We start from the raw sequence: 20,961 nt of genomic DNA on the forward strand, positions 1-20,961 counted from the left end.
AAAAACATCAAACAAAAAAATCAAATCAAACAAAACATCAATCAAAAATGAAGGATATTTTTCAGGAACTTGTTTTTGACCAAAATATAGTCCAATAAATTTCTTTAGCTAAGTAGATGCAATTTAGCTATAGAATGCCCAGCAGCAGAATCTATGAACAGCATTGGTTCCATACCAATACATATTTGTGTGGAAATGAAAAGACTTCTGAGATAATCCATCATTATTCAGCCATTACTCAACACTCCTGGCACATTTACTTATTAGATCATTGCCTAATTAACTCAGCCTACTCAGAATCAAATTAAATATGTCCTTACTATGCATATAACTATGTCAATATTTCATCTTTCTTCAAATGATATGTAAGCAGTTCAATAATTTTAAAGGAAGGAAAAACTTGTAGCCCAAAATCCCACACTTTTCTCCTGATCATATACATTTTTGTGTACATTTACACATACATTTACATTAGTGCATTTGTTGGTGTAACTATCTGAAAATACAGATGCCTCAGAAAAAAAAGAAAGAAGACACGGAGGTACAACAGGAAACAAAACACACTTATTCAAGTACCCATGAATAACAGTAGAGTGTAGAACTAAAATTTAGAAGCTTACAATTCTTTGATTAGCTAACGCTTCTTTTATTAACAAAAACCATATTGGAATCATACTGCCAGAGGCTTTTACCTTCATACATAGAAGGTAAAGGCATAGAAAAAAGAAAAAAAGTTACATGTGGTTACTACAGATCTAAAAAAAAAAAAGTAACTTTTGTGAACAGCTTTGGTGAACAACTCTTGGCTCCTGTATATACTGAAGATGATGTGACCAGACTCCATTTCAACTGCACTTCAGAATGTAGATAGTAGAAGAGTCAGAAGACCAAAACTACCAATGCTACTTACGATTTCACATTCCTTACAAGTATGGCCAGGCAATTTTCTTCTTTCTTCTTTCTTTCGAATCACCTCAATATGAGGAAAGTCTAACACAGTATTCTTTCTGAAAAGCAAAAGTGTTTTCATATGATAGAACATTTATTTCCTCTACATGTCTGAGTATTTTCTTTTTTTGTAAGGATACAATAATGGATAGCTTCAAAAAAAAGAAGTCACAGCATCGACAAAGCCCAAACATACTGCATTTCATATTCAAATATGATTACTGTCGTAATTGAAACAGTTTCAGAGTTTTAAAAATACAATAAAATCCTTAAAAAAAAACCCCACACATATGCATGTCACGTGTTTATGGCTTTTCATCATAGGAAAGTGACTTGATCTGAATTACTCAAAAATATGAGTTCTGAAGAACACACTCTGGGACTCAGAAGTTCCCACGCTGATATCTGCAGGAGGAATGTCATGCTGCCATTTAAACACTAAGATTTTTTTCAACTAACATGCTCTTTTTTGAAACCACTAAACAAATTTTCATCTACAAAGCAAACAGGCCAATGTAAAAAAAGACAGTAATTATTTAAGTGAAGAGCTTGGTATCATTATGAAAGGAAGACCCAGACTATCAATGATGATCAGGCAGAAAGGCAACAAAGGAAGCCCTAAGGCACACAGTTATTTCGCATTCCTCATTTATTGCCTAGAGGAAGGGAAAAAAACCATGAAAGATAACTTTTTTCTTACGTATATAAGCGACCCATCGGCTCTTTGACGATAAACTCATGCATGGCTACATGCCCGTAAGAAACCGCATGGATTACAAAATACTTCATTCAACAGGATTATAAAAAGCAGCAACATCATTCCTTACTTTGCAACAAATGTGACTGATGTACCTTAATGTGTGTTTTTTTCCTCCCTCTACTTCAGCTTTTATCTAATTCACAGTATCTTTTTACCTGCGCATTTTCAGATGCTAATAAGTTGCAAATGAACAGGTTTGCTTTATGGCAGAACAAGTTCTCTTCAAGGAGGAAATACCCTCAGAATACCTGTGTTAAACAACTACTTTTATTACTATTTATATTAAGCAAATTACCTTTCATCGCTTTTGAAATATGGCTCCACAAAAGCTTTCTGTTTGGCTTTATCTTGTTTATCCTCATGTTCTGTAAACACACAGAACAAAAAGTCACATGTCACATAAGGTTAAAAGACTGCCTGCAGAAACGTCTCTAAAATGATTAGTAGGCTATTAGATACAAAAAAGCCACGTTCATGCTGCTCTGAGGTAGAAGATACAAATAGAAAGTAAAAATAATACAGAATTGGTTGATCAGTGATTGCAAAGCATTAGGAGGGAAGAAGAAAAAGAGCAGTGAGATAAGATGAGCAGAATAGGAGTGGAAAGGTTATTTAAAATACAAAATATTGAGAAATCTCAATATAACTGGGGAACACAGAAAGCAAGTAAATCACAGTCCTAACGTACAGCCAAAAACTGGTGTGTTTTCCCTAGGAGTGACGCTGTTGTACAGCTTCTATGTCAACTTCCATTACAGGTCCATATTTGTATGCATGTAATATAAATGAACCAACAGAACAATTTTCATATCTGTTTATGTTATGTCATTACAATGAATGAATCATCCCATGAACTTACGAACAATGAACTCACAGTTTATTTGGCGTATTTGTTCCTATGGAACAGACCCTGACTCCAACTTTTGCAGTCTGACCAGACTAACAAAGAAAGAAGAGAATAAAATAAGTATATATAAATATATACATATATGTATCTCACTCTTTGGTTTCTTGCTTGCTACTGCTATTCCTCTGTCCTGCTCTTCACCATGCACAGTTTCTTTTTCATCGCATGCAGAAAGACTATCTTCTGGTAGGCATGATTCATATTCTCCATCAGCTGTCCGATCAAACATTTCTGTTATGGTATCATTCATTTTTTTTTCTCTTCCTATTACAGCAAAAACAAACAAACAAACAACAACAACAACAAACACTCAAGCAATGACCATTCCAAATCTCTCTCAACAATTTAAGTAAAGAAGGCCTGCTTTGACTGAATGTATATTATGAACTGACATCTACTTCCAGCTCTAGTACTGATTAACTCATTAACAGTACGTTTATTCTTTCTGCAACTAATCCAGTGACCTTTAGAATGTGAACAACACTCATATTTTTCATAAAGACATCTTGTTTCTATTTCTAAACTTCAATTAACTCCTGAATCACTTTGATATCCCTTTAAACTTCAACACTGCGTGCATGAGATTTCGGTTGTTGCAATAATGGACTCTTTCAAGCAGAAGGAAATGCTTTTCTTTGTGTAGGAAACAAACTACAGAAACGTGATCAAGCTGCAAAATCTTGAAACAAAAATAAAGCAACAATAGCAAACATCCCCAAGCAAGCAAAAAAAAACAAGAGAACTAAAACAACAATAGAAAATGACCACCACCACACTCAAAGCAAAAACCAGAATGCAATCACTGTTAGAAGTCGTGGCCCTGCAACCACAGTTCACCACATGTTAGATGTGATATAAACACATCTGGATTCATTTTAACTACACTAGTTCTAATTATATGCTATTAAAAATGAGATTGGTCTTCCATAGGAACTCTGACATGATTACCTATCAGCCTTTCAAAGCACCTAGTTGCAAGTGTGCTCATTACAGGCTAGAGCATGGAAAAAAAGTATTCAACTTCTTAAGCACTGTAAAAGTACAATTCTGGCTTTGTCTTGCAACAAACCTTGTTTAAACCATGTAAGTTTAAATAAAGAAACAACCACCATCCATTGTACTAGTAGACAGGCTGATCTTTATAACCGCAAAAAAATGTGTTTTTTGCTGCAAGCCAGTTTATGTTATCTAATCACATATGGGAAAAAACTATCCTTTGTTTTCTCCTCCCCCTCCCCCCAAAAATAAATAATAATAAAAAAATAAATCCAAAGAGGGTAAAAAGAAGTCTTACTTGGACTGCTTTCCTGGCTTAGCTCTGGATTTTTCATTTTCAGTAGCACACTTTCACTAACGTATGTATAATCCATATCAACAACTTCCCCTCCAATTCTTGACTGAGAATCATCCTGAATAAAAAAGGAAATTTGACAATCACACTCAGAAACAATTGGTGTAATCAATATTACTATTATCTAAAACCATTTTGTCACTGTTCCTGGAAAATCTCTGGACATTTATCTGGTGAATTACATTATTTGCTAGACAAGAAATTCCTTAAAGTTTTCATGTTAAAATTCCACAAAGAGAAAAAAAATGAATCATACAGAAATTCAAAAGCAGTCAGTCTCAATTCAAAACACATGAAGATAGATCTTATTTGAGAGAAAGCCAACAAATTTCAGGAAAATTCTCATAGGCAATTTCTAATTTCTAGTAGGCAACCTGTACTCAAGTGTAAGAGGGATAATTGTCATGATCTGCACATCTTCCATTACTGAAAGAAAGATGTCTTCATGAAGGCTTTCACAGGAAAAAATGAGATTTGAAGCATTTTTGTTTTCAGCAAAATCCCAAGATACCATCAAGTCCATCCGTTTCATCCTGAATACCCACATGGCAAAGTTGATCAAATACAACAAGACAGCTGAAATGTTACAGGATAACTGAACTACGCTGTGAATGAACAAACATTATATAGGAATGGGAAAAAGCATTAAGTGAGTGAAATTGATTTTAGTTAGCAAGTAGGTTTGGTCTGCCTGGAATAAAGTTCATGGGATGACTTCTAAAGGCTTTGTTCCCAACGCTATGGAACACGCCAACCTGTTGCAACACGATGGCTCACCTTCGTATCAATCACAGTTACGTCCATTTTGTACTGCGCAAGGTCAGCTCCTGGGTCTATGCTCCACTGAAGGTTTTCTAAAGGTTTTTCTTTCAGGTCTGGATACAGAGAACATGGCAAAAAAAAGACAAATTAGAATCAAATTCTGTAAGTAGCATCCGATATGTGCAATTTAAGTTCAATTTCTTTTCATCTTCAGTTTTAAGGATTGACTTTTCTCAAAAATACAATAAACGTAAATCATGAATTTCTGAATCTGAAATGTTTTCTTTACAAGGTTTGCTATTTTGGTGGGGTTTGTTTTTGTTTTTTTGTTTGTTTTTTTTTTTTTTCTATATTCAGGCAGCACACCACGCCTATACATTTCTACAAGGTATTTAATACATAAATAATCTTGCTGATAAAAATCTCTGTACTGTTCAAATCAAGTAATGTTAAAATTGCATAGGAGACCTCAGATTAATAAGAATACAGCAGTTAATTCGTCGGACACACGAGTACAGTAGTGTCTGGTCATTGTTCTAGGGATGGCTCCCAGTGCAGCTGTGAACTAGAAGTTTAGATTTCAAGCTACATGCAACACCAAACACTCTTTTTTTTTTTTAAACTTATAATGTAAACTTTTAAGGATTTCTACATCAAGTATGCAGTGCAACAACATAGCTAAGGAATATAGCTAACATTACAATCCCAGTTATAAAAATAAAAAAGAAATTAAGACTGGGATCACCTACAGGAAAGAATATACAACTTCCAAGGAAAGTATTTCATGGAATCTGCTTCTCTAATAGATCGTAAGGCATTAACAAAATGGCTTATTTTTCACACCTGAAAACAGTTTTCAAGCATTTGATGTAGACAGTGAAATAAAATTTTAGGAAGCTTGAGTTTAAACTCTGTAATTCATGTGCTGCAGTAAGGCATTGTGCAGAAAAACATCCTAAATAAATGAGATATAAGATCATTCATTATTTATTGAGTTTACAGCTGATACCAATGATACATTCATTATATAGAGGCAAAAGAATACAGGGAGATACTACTAAAGGAAAGCCTAATGAAATACAGCAGATTATAACTGAAAATCTAAATGTGATCTAGAGAAGCATAGAACAGAAAGAGACTAAATATAAAGCAGAAAAGTGATAATGTGGGAGAAGACAGGATATAAAGAATTCTACTCATCTGTAGCATAAACTCCGAGGATACGGTACTAAAATGAACAATTTCTGTAAGTTACCTTGCTCATTTGGCAGTACTTTATTTTTTGATAGTCTACAAGGGTTTGGTTGAAGTACAGACGCTGGTTCAGACTCTCCATGCCCTGTCCTTGTTTTCTTTCTGTTTGGTACATGGTCACTGGCAACCTAACAACATATTGCAATTTTATTGTTTCCCACGACTTAAATTTGGCATTTCAAGAGAAGAAAAACTGAGAAAAAACATACCTTCACATCATTAAAAAGTTGCTCTGTGTCTACAGTACTTGGCAATGGTGTTATTTTTAAGGGAGGGACTTCTTCTTTCATTTGGATCTGTTTTTTTGTATCTGCAAATGTTTTTGCCAGCACTGCCTCTTGTACATAGGGCTCCCCTTGCATCTCTCTGCCAAATAAGCTCCTCTCGTTGCTGGCATTCTGAACTGACGATGAACCCTCATGAATGGGCTTCCCTAGTTGCAGAAAAACGTCATACAGAGTCACCTGCTTCAGTTTATTCTTACAGGTCTCCTCACTTCCTTGTTTTTTCTCTTGACAACGAACTCCACAGACGCGGTCAGACAGATCCAAGGGCTTATCACCCGTGTGTTCCCCATTAACGTGCTGAATATCTGATCGAAACGGTGCAGAATTCTCTTTGTTGAAGGATGCATTTTCACAGCTAATTACACGCTCATCTTCAGCTATCTTTCTCTTAGCACCCCGTCCCTCTGGCTGCTTCTGGTGTATGAGAAGGAAATCGCTCTTGATCACCTCATTTTTAGCTGCACAAGTGTTTCCAACAGAAGTTACAACCTCATTACTATTCTTTTTCAAAACCATTTGCCTGTTGCTAGAGACCTGGCTGATAACTGAATTGATTTCAGTTCCGAGATTCAGTGGTGCGACAAAAGCAACATCTTCAGATTTTGACCTATTTTTATGAGATCTGGAACCAGAAGGATTGTTAAAGAGGTTGATTTTGACATTAGGCTTCGAATCAGAATCTAAAATACAAGATGCATGACTTGTACTTGAGGTGTTCCGTGTATTGCTAGAAGCTCCAAAAACAGGAGAAACTACTTGAGAATCCCAGTCAACACGTGGTGGAGTGTTTTGAGATGGACCTGAAAGGCTGAATACAGTGAGAGATTAAGTCATTTTTTGGTGTCTGGGAAAAGAAAGTGGAAAAAAAACCTAAACAATTCCCATCAATGATCTGCAAGAAGCTGTCAGAATATTAACTAAAATGAACTAAAAAACAGAAAAAAAAATAAGAACAGGGAAACTTATGGTCTGAGAAGTAAGGAATCTCTCCTACTGAAGGTCTGCCTACCTTTAAGTGCTGTGAAATGGTAGAAAGTGGGAAGGGTTGAGAAAATAATCTATGCAGGCTCTTGAAAAGATTCTATAACCATGACTACAGAATCTCAAAGCTTCTGCAAATGAAGGAAAAGCGCGCAAGTTTTGTTTTCGGTTTCTCATGGGCTTTTTGTTTCTTTTTTTGTTTGTTTCGTTTTTGTTTTTTGGAACTGCCCTGGTTTTCACTTGTGATCAATAAAACATATAAAAAGTCATTTAGGAAAGGACTGCATACATCAAAAACTCATGCATCACAACTCTGAAAGGGAAGTAAAAGTCCACAGCTTTGCATTTTATCAGCTCCTTTTCTTCTAGTGGTGACTTACATCAAAGAAAACAAGATAATATGAAAATAGTTTCATTTCTGTGTATGTACCTTTAATGGAAGACACCGTTTAAAACATTATTTTAATGAGTGGAAACAAACCCTAACCTGTTGCCTTCATTTCTTGATTCACAAGCTGAATGTTTTTTCGAGTCTTCAGAATGTATGCCCTCTGGAGCCTGGTTCATAGCAGCATGAGTGTGGGAAGAACTCAGTACGCTCTGGGACTCCTTGCAAGTCATGAAGTAAAACAAAGAATGAAAATGTTAAAAGCTGTTAAAGTTTATAAGCATGCTAGAATTACATATAAATACTCCAAAGCCCCATTCAAACATGACCATTCACTCTGAAAAGTAACAAACTAGAAGAAAGATGAACTTTTCACCAGCAGCTTTTAAAAAAATCTTACAGAAACTTCCTTCAGAAGTCTTCCTCCTTACAGAAAATTCCTTCAAGACACATACATATAAACACAGGCACTATTTCTATTTAAAGGAAAAAATTACTATCAACTGTACTTACAAAGCAAAAACATCAAATGCATCAAGAACCTCATCACCGAGTAAGCTTTTTCAGTGTGTTACGACACGATTACTGCACAAGCAGATCCTGAGGTTTATGCCACTACCGTAGTCAAACTTGAAATACGTGTTCATAGCAAGGCCCTCCTGCCTCCACTGTGTGCAGACAAGTCAGCTCAGTTATCTCCCCTCTTGCTATAAAAATCCTTTATTACATCAGAAAAAGTAAGCTAGAGTGAGCTTACTGGAACTTTTAATAAGTTCTGAGGAATTTTAATGCCAAATTAAAAAACACTGCTTTCCAAAACAACTGGCAAAAAAGTTGATCATGTGAGAAATCTGTGAGTAACACTTACGGATTCATCCTGAACAGCAAGTCCAATTGTTTCTGCAACAACTGCAGCCAAGTTAAAAGATGGCTTTGGAACAGGATAACCTCCCATCCTCGGTTTATCTTTATGAATATAAAGAAATTCACTTACTAAATTACATATATAAATATAGTATCTTAATCTACTTACACAAGGGATACAAACTCCAAACTAAAATAAAATAATATCACAAACTGAAATCTAATTATTATGGAAATAGTTTGACCCGTATCAGATAGAATCACATATGGAAGCAATGAGTGGAGTGAAGGGAAAGAAGAACTTCTGATGAAACTGCTGTACTATCACAGAAACATACGATTCCTGTGTAAAATTCCCCAGAATTAAAATACAAATCTACGCAGAAGTTATATTTCAAACTCCCAATCCATGGCATTAGCAACCTGAGAACAACACACAGAACAGGAAGAGTGAATATTTGCAGAAAAATGATTGTGTTGTTTATTTCCTAGGTGACACTTCTATTATTCTTGTGTTCTTATTATGAAAGCCAAGAAGTGAGTTTCCCCTCTTTCAGGGGCGTAATGTTATTCCATTTATTAAACTGAGACAAAGTGATACTATGATGGGAAAGTAAAAGAACCACAATCCATAATCCTGACCTGCAACGAGTAATTCCAACACCGACTCTCACAATCATTCAAATATAAATACTTTAGAGGAAAAAAATCAGGGGCACAAAATTCTTGTCAAAGAATTGTTTAGGGAGAAAGATTTAAGATTTAAAGACTTATAATCAATGCACAAGTACAAAGGGATAATTAATAGAAGCACTTATAAATGTTACATACTCACTTCAGAATAAGTACAGTGCTTTGAGTCTTTTATCTCATGTTACAGTTGAAAAAACAGACATCACTCAATTAAGCAAGTTGACCAAAACAAATCAGCAGTAAGAGCTGGACTGAGGTTCTTTTCATTTCTTGACTCAAAGCCCTACTGCTATGCTACCAGATCACATTATTCACTGGCATCGAGGTAGGCACTTCAGAAGTAGTTCTGTGATTAAATGTGATTTCCTTTTTCTGGATCCTTTGTTTAAAGAGAAGGATCACAAACTGAACCTCGGTTGTTTCTAACTCCTCAGCTGTAGTAAGATTTCTCTTGTTTCAAACAGAATTAGAACTAAAACTATTAATGCACTTACTTGGTACAGGGGACAGTTGTGGATCACAGGTGTCTGCCACTAGTATCTCCTCTTCATGATGACTGCTTGCTTGTGTGGAATACAGAGGAATTTGAAACTCTAGGAAAAGTTGTATAAACATTATCATGTGACGAAACCACATAGCCTAGTGTCACAGACATGTGCAGACAGAACCAATGTCCTAGTCCTAACACCTAATGTGAATTTTGGCGTGTTAGTAGATCCATTCACCTAAGGGCATCTGATTATTTTTAATATTTCATGTTAATTCTCTGTCTCTCAGATATACCCCCTGCTAGTCAGCCATAAAATAATGCTGACACAAAACTATATCACTTTCTACACTGATTGCATAAGCAGTAGGTATCCAATCAATATTTCATTTCTTCATACAGCACTGAAAGTATTAAAGAGTAAATTGTCAAAGAGAATTAATTTCTGCACCAGCTAAGTTAATGAAAAAGCAAAAAAACCTGTGATTTGAATAATGGCCAACCTTCTGTGTGCCATGTAGCCCTGGCTTTTCTTAACCATTAACCAAGACAGGCATTTACATAATTTCTTTTACATATATAGATGGATAAGAATCTTATATATATATAGATAGATAGATAGATAAGAATCTTTTATATAGATAGATAGATAAGATATATATAAATATATAAAACTTTGCTTTAATCTGATAGCTCAAGTTTTTTATTCAGAAAATTGAGAGAAGCATGTTTAGAAAAGATTAGCTGCTCACAACACCAAAATCAGATGCTTAAAATAAAGGGCATGAATAACCAACTCACCCTATTCCCCCATATTTGTTCTGCTTTTATTCTTAGAAAGCTTTTAGTCAAGACTTATATTTAGATCCAATCACACATGTTTTTAAAATACTTTCAAAAATTATTATTATTTCAGAAGATAAATTAATGCATTAAAAGCACCTGGATTGTTTATTATATTTCCTGTGTATCATTAGAATACTAACCAAAAGTTCCTTACCTCAAAAACATCTGTTATGGTTAAAACACATTAGAGCTATCTGTATGACATTACAGAAGCAACTCTGGAAACCAAATTTGCAAAGTATCTCCAAACTTTGACACACACATGCAAAAAAGCAAAGATTGTATTGGGGCTTAAAAAAAAAAAAAAAAGACTGTGTAACTACTAGAATTAAGATATCTATGGGGTTTAGAAATATTACTTTAAGCGCAGAACAATTGCAGAAAGTGGCTAAATAATTGTTTCACTCTCCACTAGATGGTGATAGAGCTGTACACACAAGTCAAACTCTTTTGGTCAGCCTGGAGTTACAGCAGATTTTTGGGTCAGGAACCTGTTGCATTATTAGGAGGTTAAGACAAGCTTTGAGCTGTGATACAGCAGTTGCTGCTAAAGCTATTTTTCCACTCAACATATTCATATATATATATATATACACATTCATATTTTATTGAATAGATTGGAAAAAAAAAACTACAAACCAAAAAACAGGCAGAAGAACAGCTGAGACTTTTTTTTTGTTGCTTTTGTCTTCACTCTTTGCAATCAAACTTACGTTTTTTAGTCTTCAATCCTTTAAATTTTTGAAGCATAGTTAAAAAAAACCCAACCTAACAATACCATCTCTTACCACTGCTGCTCTTTGTCAGTTCCAAATCTGGCTGCGTATGCTCTGTGTATCGGATATGCCTATTCTCTTTTTTCCTCCTCATACGATTAACCATAGAAAATGAAGAAGTAAGAACTGGAGAATCTGGAATGACACCTTCTTCTACATCCATTGTTTGTTGCTTTTGCTCCCTGGAGACCAAATTAGGTGGTCAAATAAATCTTTGAGTTCACAAAATGCAGAGTTTTAGCACGCAGGACAATCACGTGGTTTAAGAAAACAAGAATTCAGCAGATACAGACATCTCAATAATATCACTGTAAAATAAATACACATATACTACTACTACCAAGCTTTTTAACAACAAATTCATAACTGCCCCAAGAATTTGCCATAATTTGCCCATAATAAATCCAAGAAGAGCATTCAACCCCAGCTCTTCACATCAGAAGTGAGCATCCTACTATTGTACCACAGAAAATGTTTTCCTTGGGAAGGGAGAAAGGGGGCAGAAAACACCAGCCAACAAAAAACACCAAACAAGAATTGTGTCATTTGTGACCCATCCTCTGAAGTATATTCTTGAATGAAACATGCTCGAATGGATGGACTAACGCACTCTTCCTGGGTGGAATTTCATGCATACTCTTAAAGAGAGCACTTCCAACGTAGAATGAAGCTTTCAGACAACTTCAAACTGTAACAAACAGTGTTATACCAAAAGCAACCCCTCTCCAGACCATTTGATGTTACCTCTTAATCACCTCACAGAAGCTGTCACAGAGTAGCACAAAAAGCAATGCAAATCACTCATAACAGCAGTGTAAACAGTGCAAAACATGAGTTACCTAGCATTATTTTCTCTCAGTCATCTCTAATAATATACTTTAGAGTCAGTATACAAAAATTTGCTTAACAAATAAGTAGAACTTTCTTTCCAAGAACTCTTATCTAGCCATGTAAAGAAAGCAAAAACAAAGTTAATTCCTTTAACTTTAATTGAGTTTGTTTAGTAGCTAATGAGGGCACTGCTCCCCGTAATACAGTGGTGGTAGTAGAAAATGGAAGAAGCAGTGAAAGATAAACATAAGGAAATCCAACCCTGCCTGTTTGGTCATCTTTAGTAGCACTCTTCCTTATGACTCTCAGGAGAAAACATGGGCAAAAAGATAATTTCTAAACTATAAAGAAGAAAACGTAAGGTTTTGATCTAGAGGAGGAAGAGGAAACAGAGAGATATTTCTGTTTGCATCAAAATGAATCGTGGTAGCTCACATAAAATAAGTTCATAATATAAGGGAAAACTATCGGAATCTGTCTGGCTTCAGAGGAGAATTTTTTCCAAAGCTTTGCTTTTTACCATGACTAACTGTGAACATTTAACAACAAACATCGATTCATCCATTCTCTTCTCTGACATCTCAATGAATACTATTGTATGATTCTGTAATTCCTTTTTTCTAGCACATTCACTGAGAAAAATCCTGTAACTGGAATGCTGTGCCATCTACTAGGAATATCTTAAATCAGAACATACAGAAAAACAACGTACTCATCTAGTCACATCACAAATTTATGTCAGCTGATGGAGCACTCATTACATTTGCTGGCACAGCCCTGTACTAACAACTGGCCTGCTATAAATATTTTCCCCATATCTTAGCTCTGTGCAAGTCAAAATGTAGTTCCTAAATGCCATCACAAAAAAAAAAAAAAAAGCTGCTGCCAGAGACATCAAACATTCTCAAAAATGAATTATACAGTAGAAAACAAACAGAAATGTGTTACTAGTAGGTCTTGAAAATGGATACTTGTAGTGTGATGAATTAAGTTATTCTGAACAGATGAAATAAACAAGGTGCAGAGATGGGAGACAAACTGAAAAATACAAAAGGAACAGAATCACAGGCCTTTTGATATGAGCTCTGAGTTGTCTGAGTCCTATAACAAAATTACTTTGAGATAAAGAAAAAAAAATAGGTGCAGAAAATGCCTTACACATCAAGCCTACACAACCCATCCCATTCCCATCAGCCAACACGGCTTCCTCACAGACAGCAAAAATTGAGCTAAATTTTGGATGATGTCAGACAGTGGCTATACAGGAAAAGAATTACTACCTCTGCCTTACACAGTGTACCATATTGCTTATTAACTACACCATCTGGTACATTCTTGGTATCATACCAATGATGGTATTAATGGTTAATTTATAGCTCTTTTTTTAATCAGCAGCTTCCTTCTTAAAATTGTAAGGTTATCAGAAGATTGTTTCAAAACTTTACTGAAATATTCTAGAACTCTGACTATTAGAAAAAAGATGTTTCTGTAAGGTGTTTCCTAGGAGGAAACTATATAGAATCTATACAGGAATAAATGTACAAGAGGCAAGACTTCACAATGCACAGTGCATGGAATTATGCAATCATGAAGTCAAACTGAATTTCTACAGCATTTACCCACCTTTTCCATTCAAAAGCCCTGGAGTACAGAGTATATACATGTATGTATGTATATGTAAGTCAGCATTTATATTCCCAGACACTACTATCAAGATTCAATAAAGACTAGAGACTCTCAAAACTTACTCCAATTCCTTCTGCAGTTGCTGGAACTGTTCAGATATCTTTTTATTTTCATCCTGCAAGCTGTTTTTCTCGTTCACTGCAATTAATAGAGAACAACAAAATCAACTCACACCCACTATCGTTGTGTTATATGTGATTTTGACAGGTCTTCTAAGGAAACCGAATCAATTCTTAAATCTTAATACCACACACCCTCTATGCCTTACCAAAATGAATTTTTCAAGCTAGCCATTGGAAGTGTTATAAAGTGATTGTTAGAAAAGGCAAAGGTGTTGCAATTACTACATCACCACATTATGGAATCACAGAATGGCCAGGGTTGGAAGGGACCTCAAGGCTCATGAATCTCCAGCCCCTCTGCCACATGCAGGGCCACCAACCTCCACATTTAATACTAGACCAGGCTGCCCAGGTTCCCATGCAATCTGGCCTTGAACACCTCCAGGGACAGGGCATCCACAGCCTCTCTGGGCAGCCTGTTCCAGCACCTCACCACTCTCATAGTAAAGAGCTTAAAGAACACATTAGTTCCACAGAATCATTAATTACTCTCATCTGTGTGCACACAAGTGAGCCAGTGTTGTAAAGACGAATTAATTGCTCTCTCAGATCCATGGACAAAAATGCCACAGGACACAAGCTTGGCTCAGGCAACTTTGGAACTTGCTACTTTCTGATCACTAGTTACTTCTGAAGTCAAGGCTGCCTTTGGAAACCACGTTATCTGTCATTTTTTGCTTTGACTCCAGGAACAAACAAAAGCAGTCAGATTAGCTCCACTACCTCGTGCTGTAAGATTTTCTACATCAATACAATTGCAGCATTAGCACTTCAATCTACGTGAAAGTGAATCAAATGACAAGTAATTGCCATGCGTTCATATTTTCAGACTGCTGAATCTCCTGACAGAACTCCTTGAACTTACAAACACACACCACAAGTACATTCTACAAAGTTATAGGAATTCACATAGTACCAGTTTATAAAACACATCGCTTTTGTTTGCAGACTTGTGGATAAAACTCACTAAGCTCAGTGATGAGTTTAAGATTCTGCTGTCGGATGTTCTCAAACTCCAGCTGTTTCTTTCTCATATGTTCTTCAGTTACAGCGCAACGATCACATAATCCTGCTCTTAACCTTCAGTAAAATTAAGAGAATAAAACTTTATAAAAATAATGCCACACATAAAGCAGCTATCCACACTTAACTGAATGAACAGCAAAACTACCAAACTGGTAAAATAAAAAGGTCAAATACACAGCTCCACCTGTAACAAAAATAAATATGAAAACCTTTAACTTGACACCAAATACTTAGAAGTGAAACTAAAAAGGTTCCATGAGGCATTGCCTCCATGCTCTCTGATGGTCTAGATTAGTTGTTTGAAGCTCATCTATGATCAGAAAAAGACACAATTTTTGATACATTTTATCTGACATATTCATTTATGCTGGGAAACGTGTGCTCAGTTTACAGATGATAACTACAAGTATTTTATTTCTGGTATACAACAACAATCTAAGCAAAAGACAGATTATTTTGATTGCTAAATAAGATACCAGTTGGTTAAGAGTTGTGCTTGGCTGCTGTTAGCAGATGAAAAAAAAAAAGTTAAATTTCCAATTCTGCAGTTTAATATTGGAAGTAAAAGATTGATTTATAAGTATTTCCAATATTCCACAATATTAAAAAAGTAAAATACTGAAGATGCTTCTTCATACTAGCTTTTGTCATCTTCCTAAATTAAACTATTTTAAATATTATTTATTTTTTTGTTTGTTTTCCAGTATATATTTCATCTCCAAGGGATTAGAGAACTCTGCTCTCCACACAAATCTCTCTCTACTTAGGTGTCGTGAAGGTTTAATACCTGCCTGGCTACAAGTTTATGCCTAATGCATTTTACAGAGAATCAGAGTTGAAAGCAAGTTTTGAATACTACAGCTCTAAGATTTGATGTAACATGGGAATGTGAGAAAATAATTTCATATGAAATGATCTGTTCAAAGAAAACTTTAAGAGGATGAAAAAAGCACTGTAATCTCACATCTATTGGTTTTGGTTTGCTGTAACAACAAACTGTTGCTGCAGCAACAGAAGCGGAAAAGTGAAAGACAAAACAGATGAAAAGGTGATCAGAGTGGCTGAATCAGAGTGGCAAGAGACAGAACAACTGATGAAATTTACACAGAACAGGCCTGCAAAACTGAAAGATTTCTTAATGAATCAGTCCATTTGTTTCAAAATACATTACAGAGCTTACCCTAGGGTTTTGTATTTGTATTATTCTATGACTGATAGAAAATTTAACTCAAAAAATGCTTAACTCAAAAACTTGTTAAACTTCAATTTGCCTTTACCAAGCTAAGCATGTAGAAAATAATCTGATTCGCTCGTAAGAATTTGAATCCTATGCTTCTTTAAAACACACCACCTGGCCTGCATTAGAAAAGGACTGGCTTACAAACAAGCAACACCGCAAAATAAACAGAGCTACTCTGAAACAAACCCCCGAACTATAACAAAAAAATACACTAGTTCACCTGTCTTCTAGAACCTTGATTGTGTCATGAAGTGCCTTTTGCTGCTCTCTGAGCTGTTGGTTCTTGGTGTAAAACTCTTCAAGCCTCTCCGCATCCCTAAAATCAAAAGAAAATAGGAAGTTACTTCCAACTTTAAGTTACAGCTTTTATCTTTTCAATAGAGAATTATCTCTGGTATATTTCTTTCATATTATTGGGTAAGGCAATAAATGCCCAGTAAGAAAAACTAAGCTGAAGATAAACAAAGTGTTTCCAATGAATGGTAATTTAGTTGAGCCTGAGTTTGAAAAGGAGTCAGCTAGTTTCTAATCCTATCACTGCAGTTGAATTTCTGTTGTTATACCTGTTTTTGGCACAAGACAAAATTCAATTAACAACAGTGAAGACACAAAATCTAATAGCATTCAAGTAATGAGGTCAGGGAACGAAAGCTTGAGCACTTCCTACATCAGTGTCTTGCTGAGAAGCTAAATGGGGACTTTCACAACCAGGTCATTTTGCCTTTTTTTTTTTTAAGCAGTTCAAACTTGTAGCACAGCAAGCCACATTAGCTTAGTAAATCTTTAAATCTGTTAAAGGTTGAATTCCTCAGGCAGCAAATCCAGTCTGTACAACACGGATCTCCAGAACACAAATGGGAAGTGAACTCTCTTCCCAAACACTTCAGAAACGGAAGAGCTTGGGGAAAAAAAAAAGATTCTCTCTCCACAGAACAGAACTGTTAAAATAAGAAAGAATATTTCCTCCTCAAAAGAGCTAAGGAAAACCAGTAAATTCCCAACTTCAGCTCCCCCTGACTTTTATTATCCGACCATAGCATCTCCAGGATTCAAACGAAGTATGAGCACTTGGCATAATTTTTCTATAAGCTTTCAGAAGAAGTGAAGCAGCTGAATGTATGCAACATGACAATTTCTAACTTCTGAGAACTCATTCCTAGCTCTTCTTTTTAACACTGAATCTTCTGAGTATTTCAAGAAAACAGGTGTTTGTTCTCAGCACCTCGAGATGAATTATTTAAGAAAGCCATGAAATGGGATGAGCCAAAAAGATGACAAGAACAAACACAACAGGTAAAGAAAATATATTTACTGACTTGTTCATACAATTCTTTTACACAGATACACTTTTAAATCAGCACTTCCTTTAGGATACATTAATCAAACACATTAGCATACTGCTGGTCACATGATTACTACAGAAATAAAAGAAATTAACCATAATGAGTCATAAAGTGAATGGGACAGCAGGAGCCTCTGAAGCATACAGTCCAGACATATCTTATTAAGTCTGAAACTTTTAAAGGAGCTCTTCTATGTTTGCCCTACCATACAGACTTTATTGTCCTTTTCAACTGTATATAACATAAAATGGTTAAATGATAACAGCAAGATGGACTCCTGGACTTGTACTTTGATATAGAGAAGGCAAAGGTCTGTTACTTCAGTTCATTAACCAAGCTGGACCATGGAAAATGAAACATCTGCAGAAAGCAGATTATTTTTCTGATGCCTGTGACAAAAAATACCCGATATTTTTCAGTTTATGAAACTTACAGAAATCTGTAAAAATACTCAGTAGTAACTAATACTCAACCTCTTCCACTGAAATCCTACAAGATGTCACAGTAAGATACTGAAATGACAGGAGGAACAATCCTTTTTGTCTTCCATTCCAGTCCAGTCGATAAACTTAACAGACGTTTTTGGCTATCAGGCACTCATAATGAATGGCCCCTCACCCAGCATTTACGAGTCAGCAGACCAACACTGAGGTGGGGTGCAATATAAGGCACTCATTGTCAGCCGATTACAAAGTCTGAAACTTTAAACCACAGGTATTCAGATCCATCAAGGAGAACAAGATCTCCTACATAAGAGTACTGTATCTACAATGCAGCAATTGGATTCCAACAAACAATAATTAAAGCATTCGATGCACATTCAGTCACACTGCTGATAACAGTCAGCATCTTGAGAAGTAATTGATTAATTTCAGATTTTCAGGATGTGGAAGCAACTGATGATATACCAGATCAAATTAACAATAACAACAAGAGACCATTTCACCCTTTCAGATTAGAAACAAGACAATGACTTCAATTTGTGAACTGGGACATAATAACAAGTTATTAAACTCTTCTCCCCTTAGGAAAGCACACATAGCCTGTAAGCATAAAACATAACAGCAAATACGTGCTAACTGAAAGGAATCTAATAACTGCAATAGCTCATCCATATGTAGTAACATAAATAGATTTATTGTGATACTGCAGAAAAGTTGACCAACCTTGATCCTGAGGAGCAGGTGCACATGTGGGGGAACTGGCAGTTAGCAGTGTGAGTATTCTTGGGAATGTAAGCACTGCTGTGGGTTTGGGATATTGCTGTGCAAATGCAGATGTCTCATGGTGCTGGAATAGGATGAATGCTGTTCTGGGAGTGCTTGTTAACGCTTCCTTTTGTGATCCTGTCCTGCACTGTTCTTTCAGCTGCCACCTCTATCTCCTAGCAGCTTCTCTGCAGCATTTATAAGCCCACTCACTGGTCAAACATCACAGATTTTTGTCTAGCTATCTACTGGAAGTTATCTAGGGAAGGGAACAACACTTGTTCCCTTGGTTGTGTGTAACACAACCAAGGCCAATGTCTTCCAAAAGCTAAATGAGAGGAAGCAAGGACACCTTTTCTGGAAGTAAGGCATAGATATAATTACTGAAGAACAGTAATAATGACAGACAACAAAGTGAATGTGTCCAGTAGCAGAATAAACAAGCATGGAAAAGGTAGTATTATTTCACATTGCCATAATTTTGCTTCAAAAAAAGTAGCCAGGAAAATATAAATATGTATTAATATGTATTAAATACAGATATCTAGTTTAAAAAAAGTCTAAAAAAAAAAAAAAAACAAAAAAACAAAAAAACAAAAAAACAAAACAAAACATTTCTTGTCTTGCCACTTCTCTTTCACAGATCCTACCTAAATTTTCAAATATCTTCCTAATTAGAAATGTTAATAAACTCAGTGGGCACTCTAGAAATAGGAAAATTTTAGCAGTCTCTATTCAAGGAAACCAAATGCAGTTTTCAGGTGCTATAAAGGTCCTATTGAGGTCCTATAAAGAGTAACATACATTTTTATACGACTTTAACTGAATTATTAAAGTGAGCAGAATTTTCTGTGTCTGAAAGAAGCCTCCCCGATACCTCAATTGAACCTTACAGGAATAACAGGTCATTATTTGTACTTAGACCCTCCTTTAACAAGCTTGATCATCAGTATGACTACTTACAAGCATCTTTCCTTTTTCAGCTTGGATATTTTCAGTTGTAAGCCTGAAAAGTGGAAAGAAAAAAAATATTACACATCATACAACACTCTTAGAGGATAAGTCTTGTTTTGCCAATGACATATGTACAAGAGAGAAAGTAACTAAAGAAAGTGACTAATTTGGAGAGAAAAGGGGCAATTCTTGGCTATGTTCTGCAATATCCTGGAAACAAATAAAGCTATTACAATTTCCAGGAAATGGGGACTTCTTAAACACTCAGGTTTGCACATGACAGCAGCCTTTTGGAAAAAGAAGGGGAAAAAAAAAACCTAAAACAACAAACCACAAAACCACATACGTGTGAATACCAACTACAATCAATGTATTTTCAACGCCTCTGCACACATGACACAAAATACATGCTGTGCATATATATATATATGCATGATACCACACTTGAAATCTAGCCTGCAATCAATGACTCAAAGAATGTACTACATTAGATATACATAAGGGAAGCTTACTAAAAATATGTTTCAGAGCTTTAAAGTACCAAAGGACAGTGCACTCTATTAGAGGTATTGCCCAGCTTAAGAGAGATGCAGTAATATTTGTGATACTATACATATGCAAGCTGGCCATTCCCGTTTTGAATAAATAGCTGTCAGCATCAGACCCTAGCTATTCAACATTTTCTTAATTATATATGCCATAGTAAATTTAGGAAAACATCAGAAGGCTATGAACAATTTGAGTTTGAGCACCAGGTTTCTTGTGAACTTTCTTGAAAACGCATTGGTCTTCTGGGAAGATGTAATGGCACCAGAACACTTCTAGAACCTCTGGCAATTTTAAATTTAAATCAAATAACATATCCAATGTGTTCTTACCGTAGAAAAAGCAGGTTAAAGCTGCTTTTTAGACTTCTTTTTTCTCCCTTTCACCTTACCACACTTGACTGGGATCAACTCAAAGAGAAAACTACTTGCTTGAGAATATTCACTTTTCAGGACACTTAAAACATAATGGCCAGGCCATCCAAAAGCTTGATGAACCCACATCACTGCTACACAACACTACTGAGACATGGAGATCAAGAAATACTTACTGCTTAAAACAAACAAAAAAGTATTAAGAAATATGGCAAGATTTCTTTTATCTCTAGGTGTCCAACACCTGTGAGATGTTAGGTTCTGTCAAGCATATCAGCACAGAAAGAGGGTTTGGGTTTTTGCCTTTTTTTTTTTTTTTTTTTTTTT

The 20,961-nt window shown here is 35.6% G+C and overlaps 1 protein-coding gene across 3 annotated transcripts in view; it reads right to left on the reverse strand.

Moving 5' to 3' along the window:
- RBBP8 (RB binding protein 8, endonuclease) overlaps positions 1-20,961 on the reverse strand; it is a 33,427-nt gene that overhangs the window by 6,574 nt on the left and 5,892 nt on the right. For all 3 annotated transcript variants that reach the window (XM_042838379.1, XM_042838385.1, XM_042838390.1), the window contains 15 exons: positions 19,724-19,766; positions 16,430-16,525; positions 14,911-15,023; positions 13,884-13,959; positions 11,317-11,486; positions 9,690-9,788; positions 8,507-8,604; positions 7,738-7,859; positions 6,192-7,077; positions 5,984-6,110; positions 4,744-4,841; positions 3,910-4,024; positions 2,709-2,879; positions 2,004-2,073; positions 911-1,007 (listed from right to left, as the gene is read on the reverse strand). In XM_042838379.1, the coding sequence (XP_042694313.1) occupies positions 911-1,007; positions 2,004-2,073; positions 2,709-2,879; positions 3,910-4,024; positions 4,744-4,841; positions 5,984-6,110; positions 6,192-7,077; positions 7,738-7,859; positions 8,507-8,604; positions 9,690-9,788; positions 11,317-11,486; positions 13,884-13,959; positions 14,911-15,023; positions 16,430-16,525; positions 19,724-19,766 (2,381 nt within the window). The remainder of the gene's footprint in view (positions 1-910; positions 1,008-2,003; positions 2,074-2,708; positions 2,880-3,909; positions 4,025-4,743; positions 4,842-5,983; positions 6,111-6,191; positions 7,078-7,737; positions 7,860-8,506; positions 8,605-9,689; positions 9,789-11,316; positions 11,487-13,883; positions 13,960-14,910; positions 15,024-16,429; positions 16,526-19,723; positions 19,767-20,961) is intronic.

The sequence above is a fragment of the Centrocercus urophasianus genome, unplaced genomic scaffold (assembly GCF_019232065.1).
Source record: "Centrocercus urophasianus isolate 14NV4802_14NV808 unplaced genomic scaffold, USGS_Curo_1.0 seq_11, whole genome shotgun sequence".
Lineage (NCBI taxonomy): Eukaryota > Metazoa > Chordata > Aves > Galliformes > Phasianidae > Centrocercus > Centrocercus urophasianus.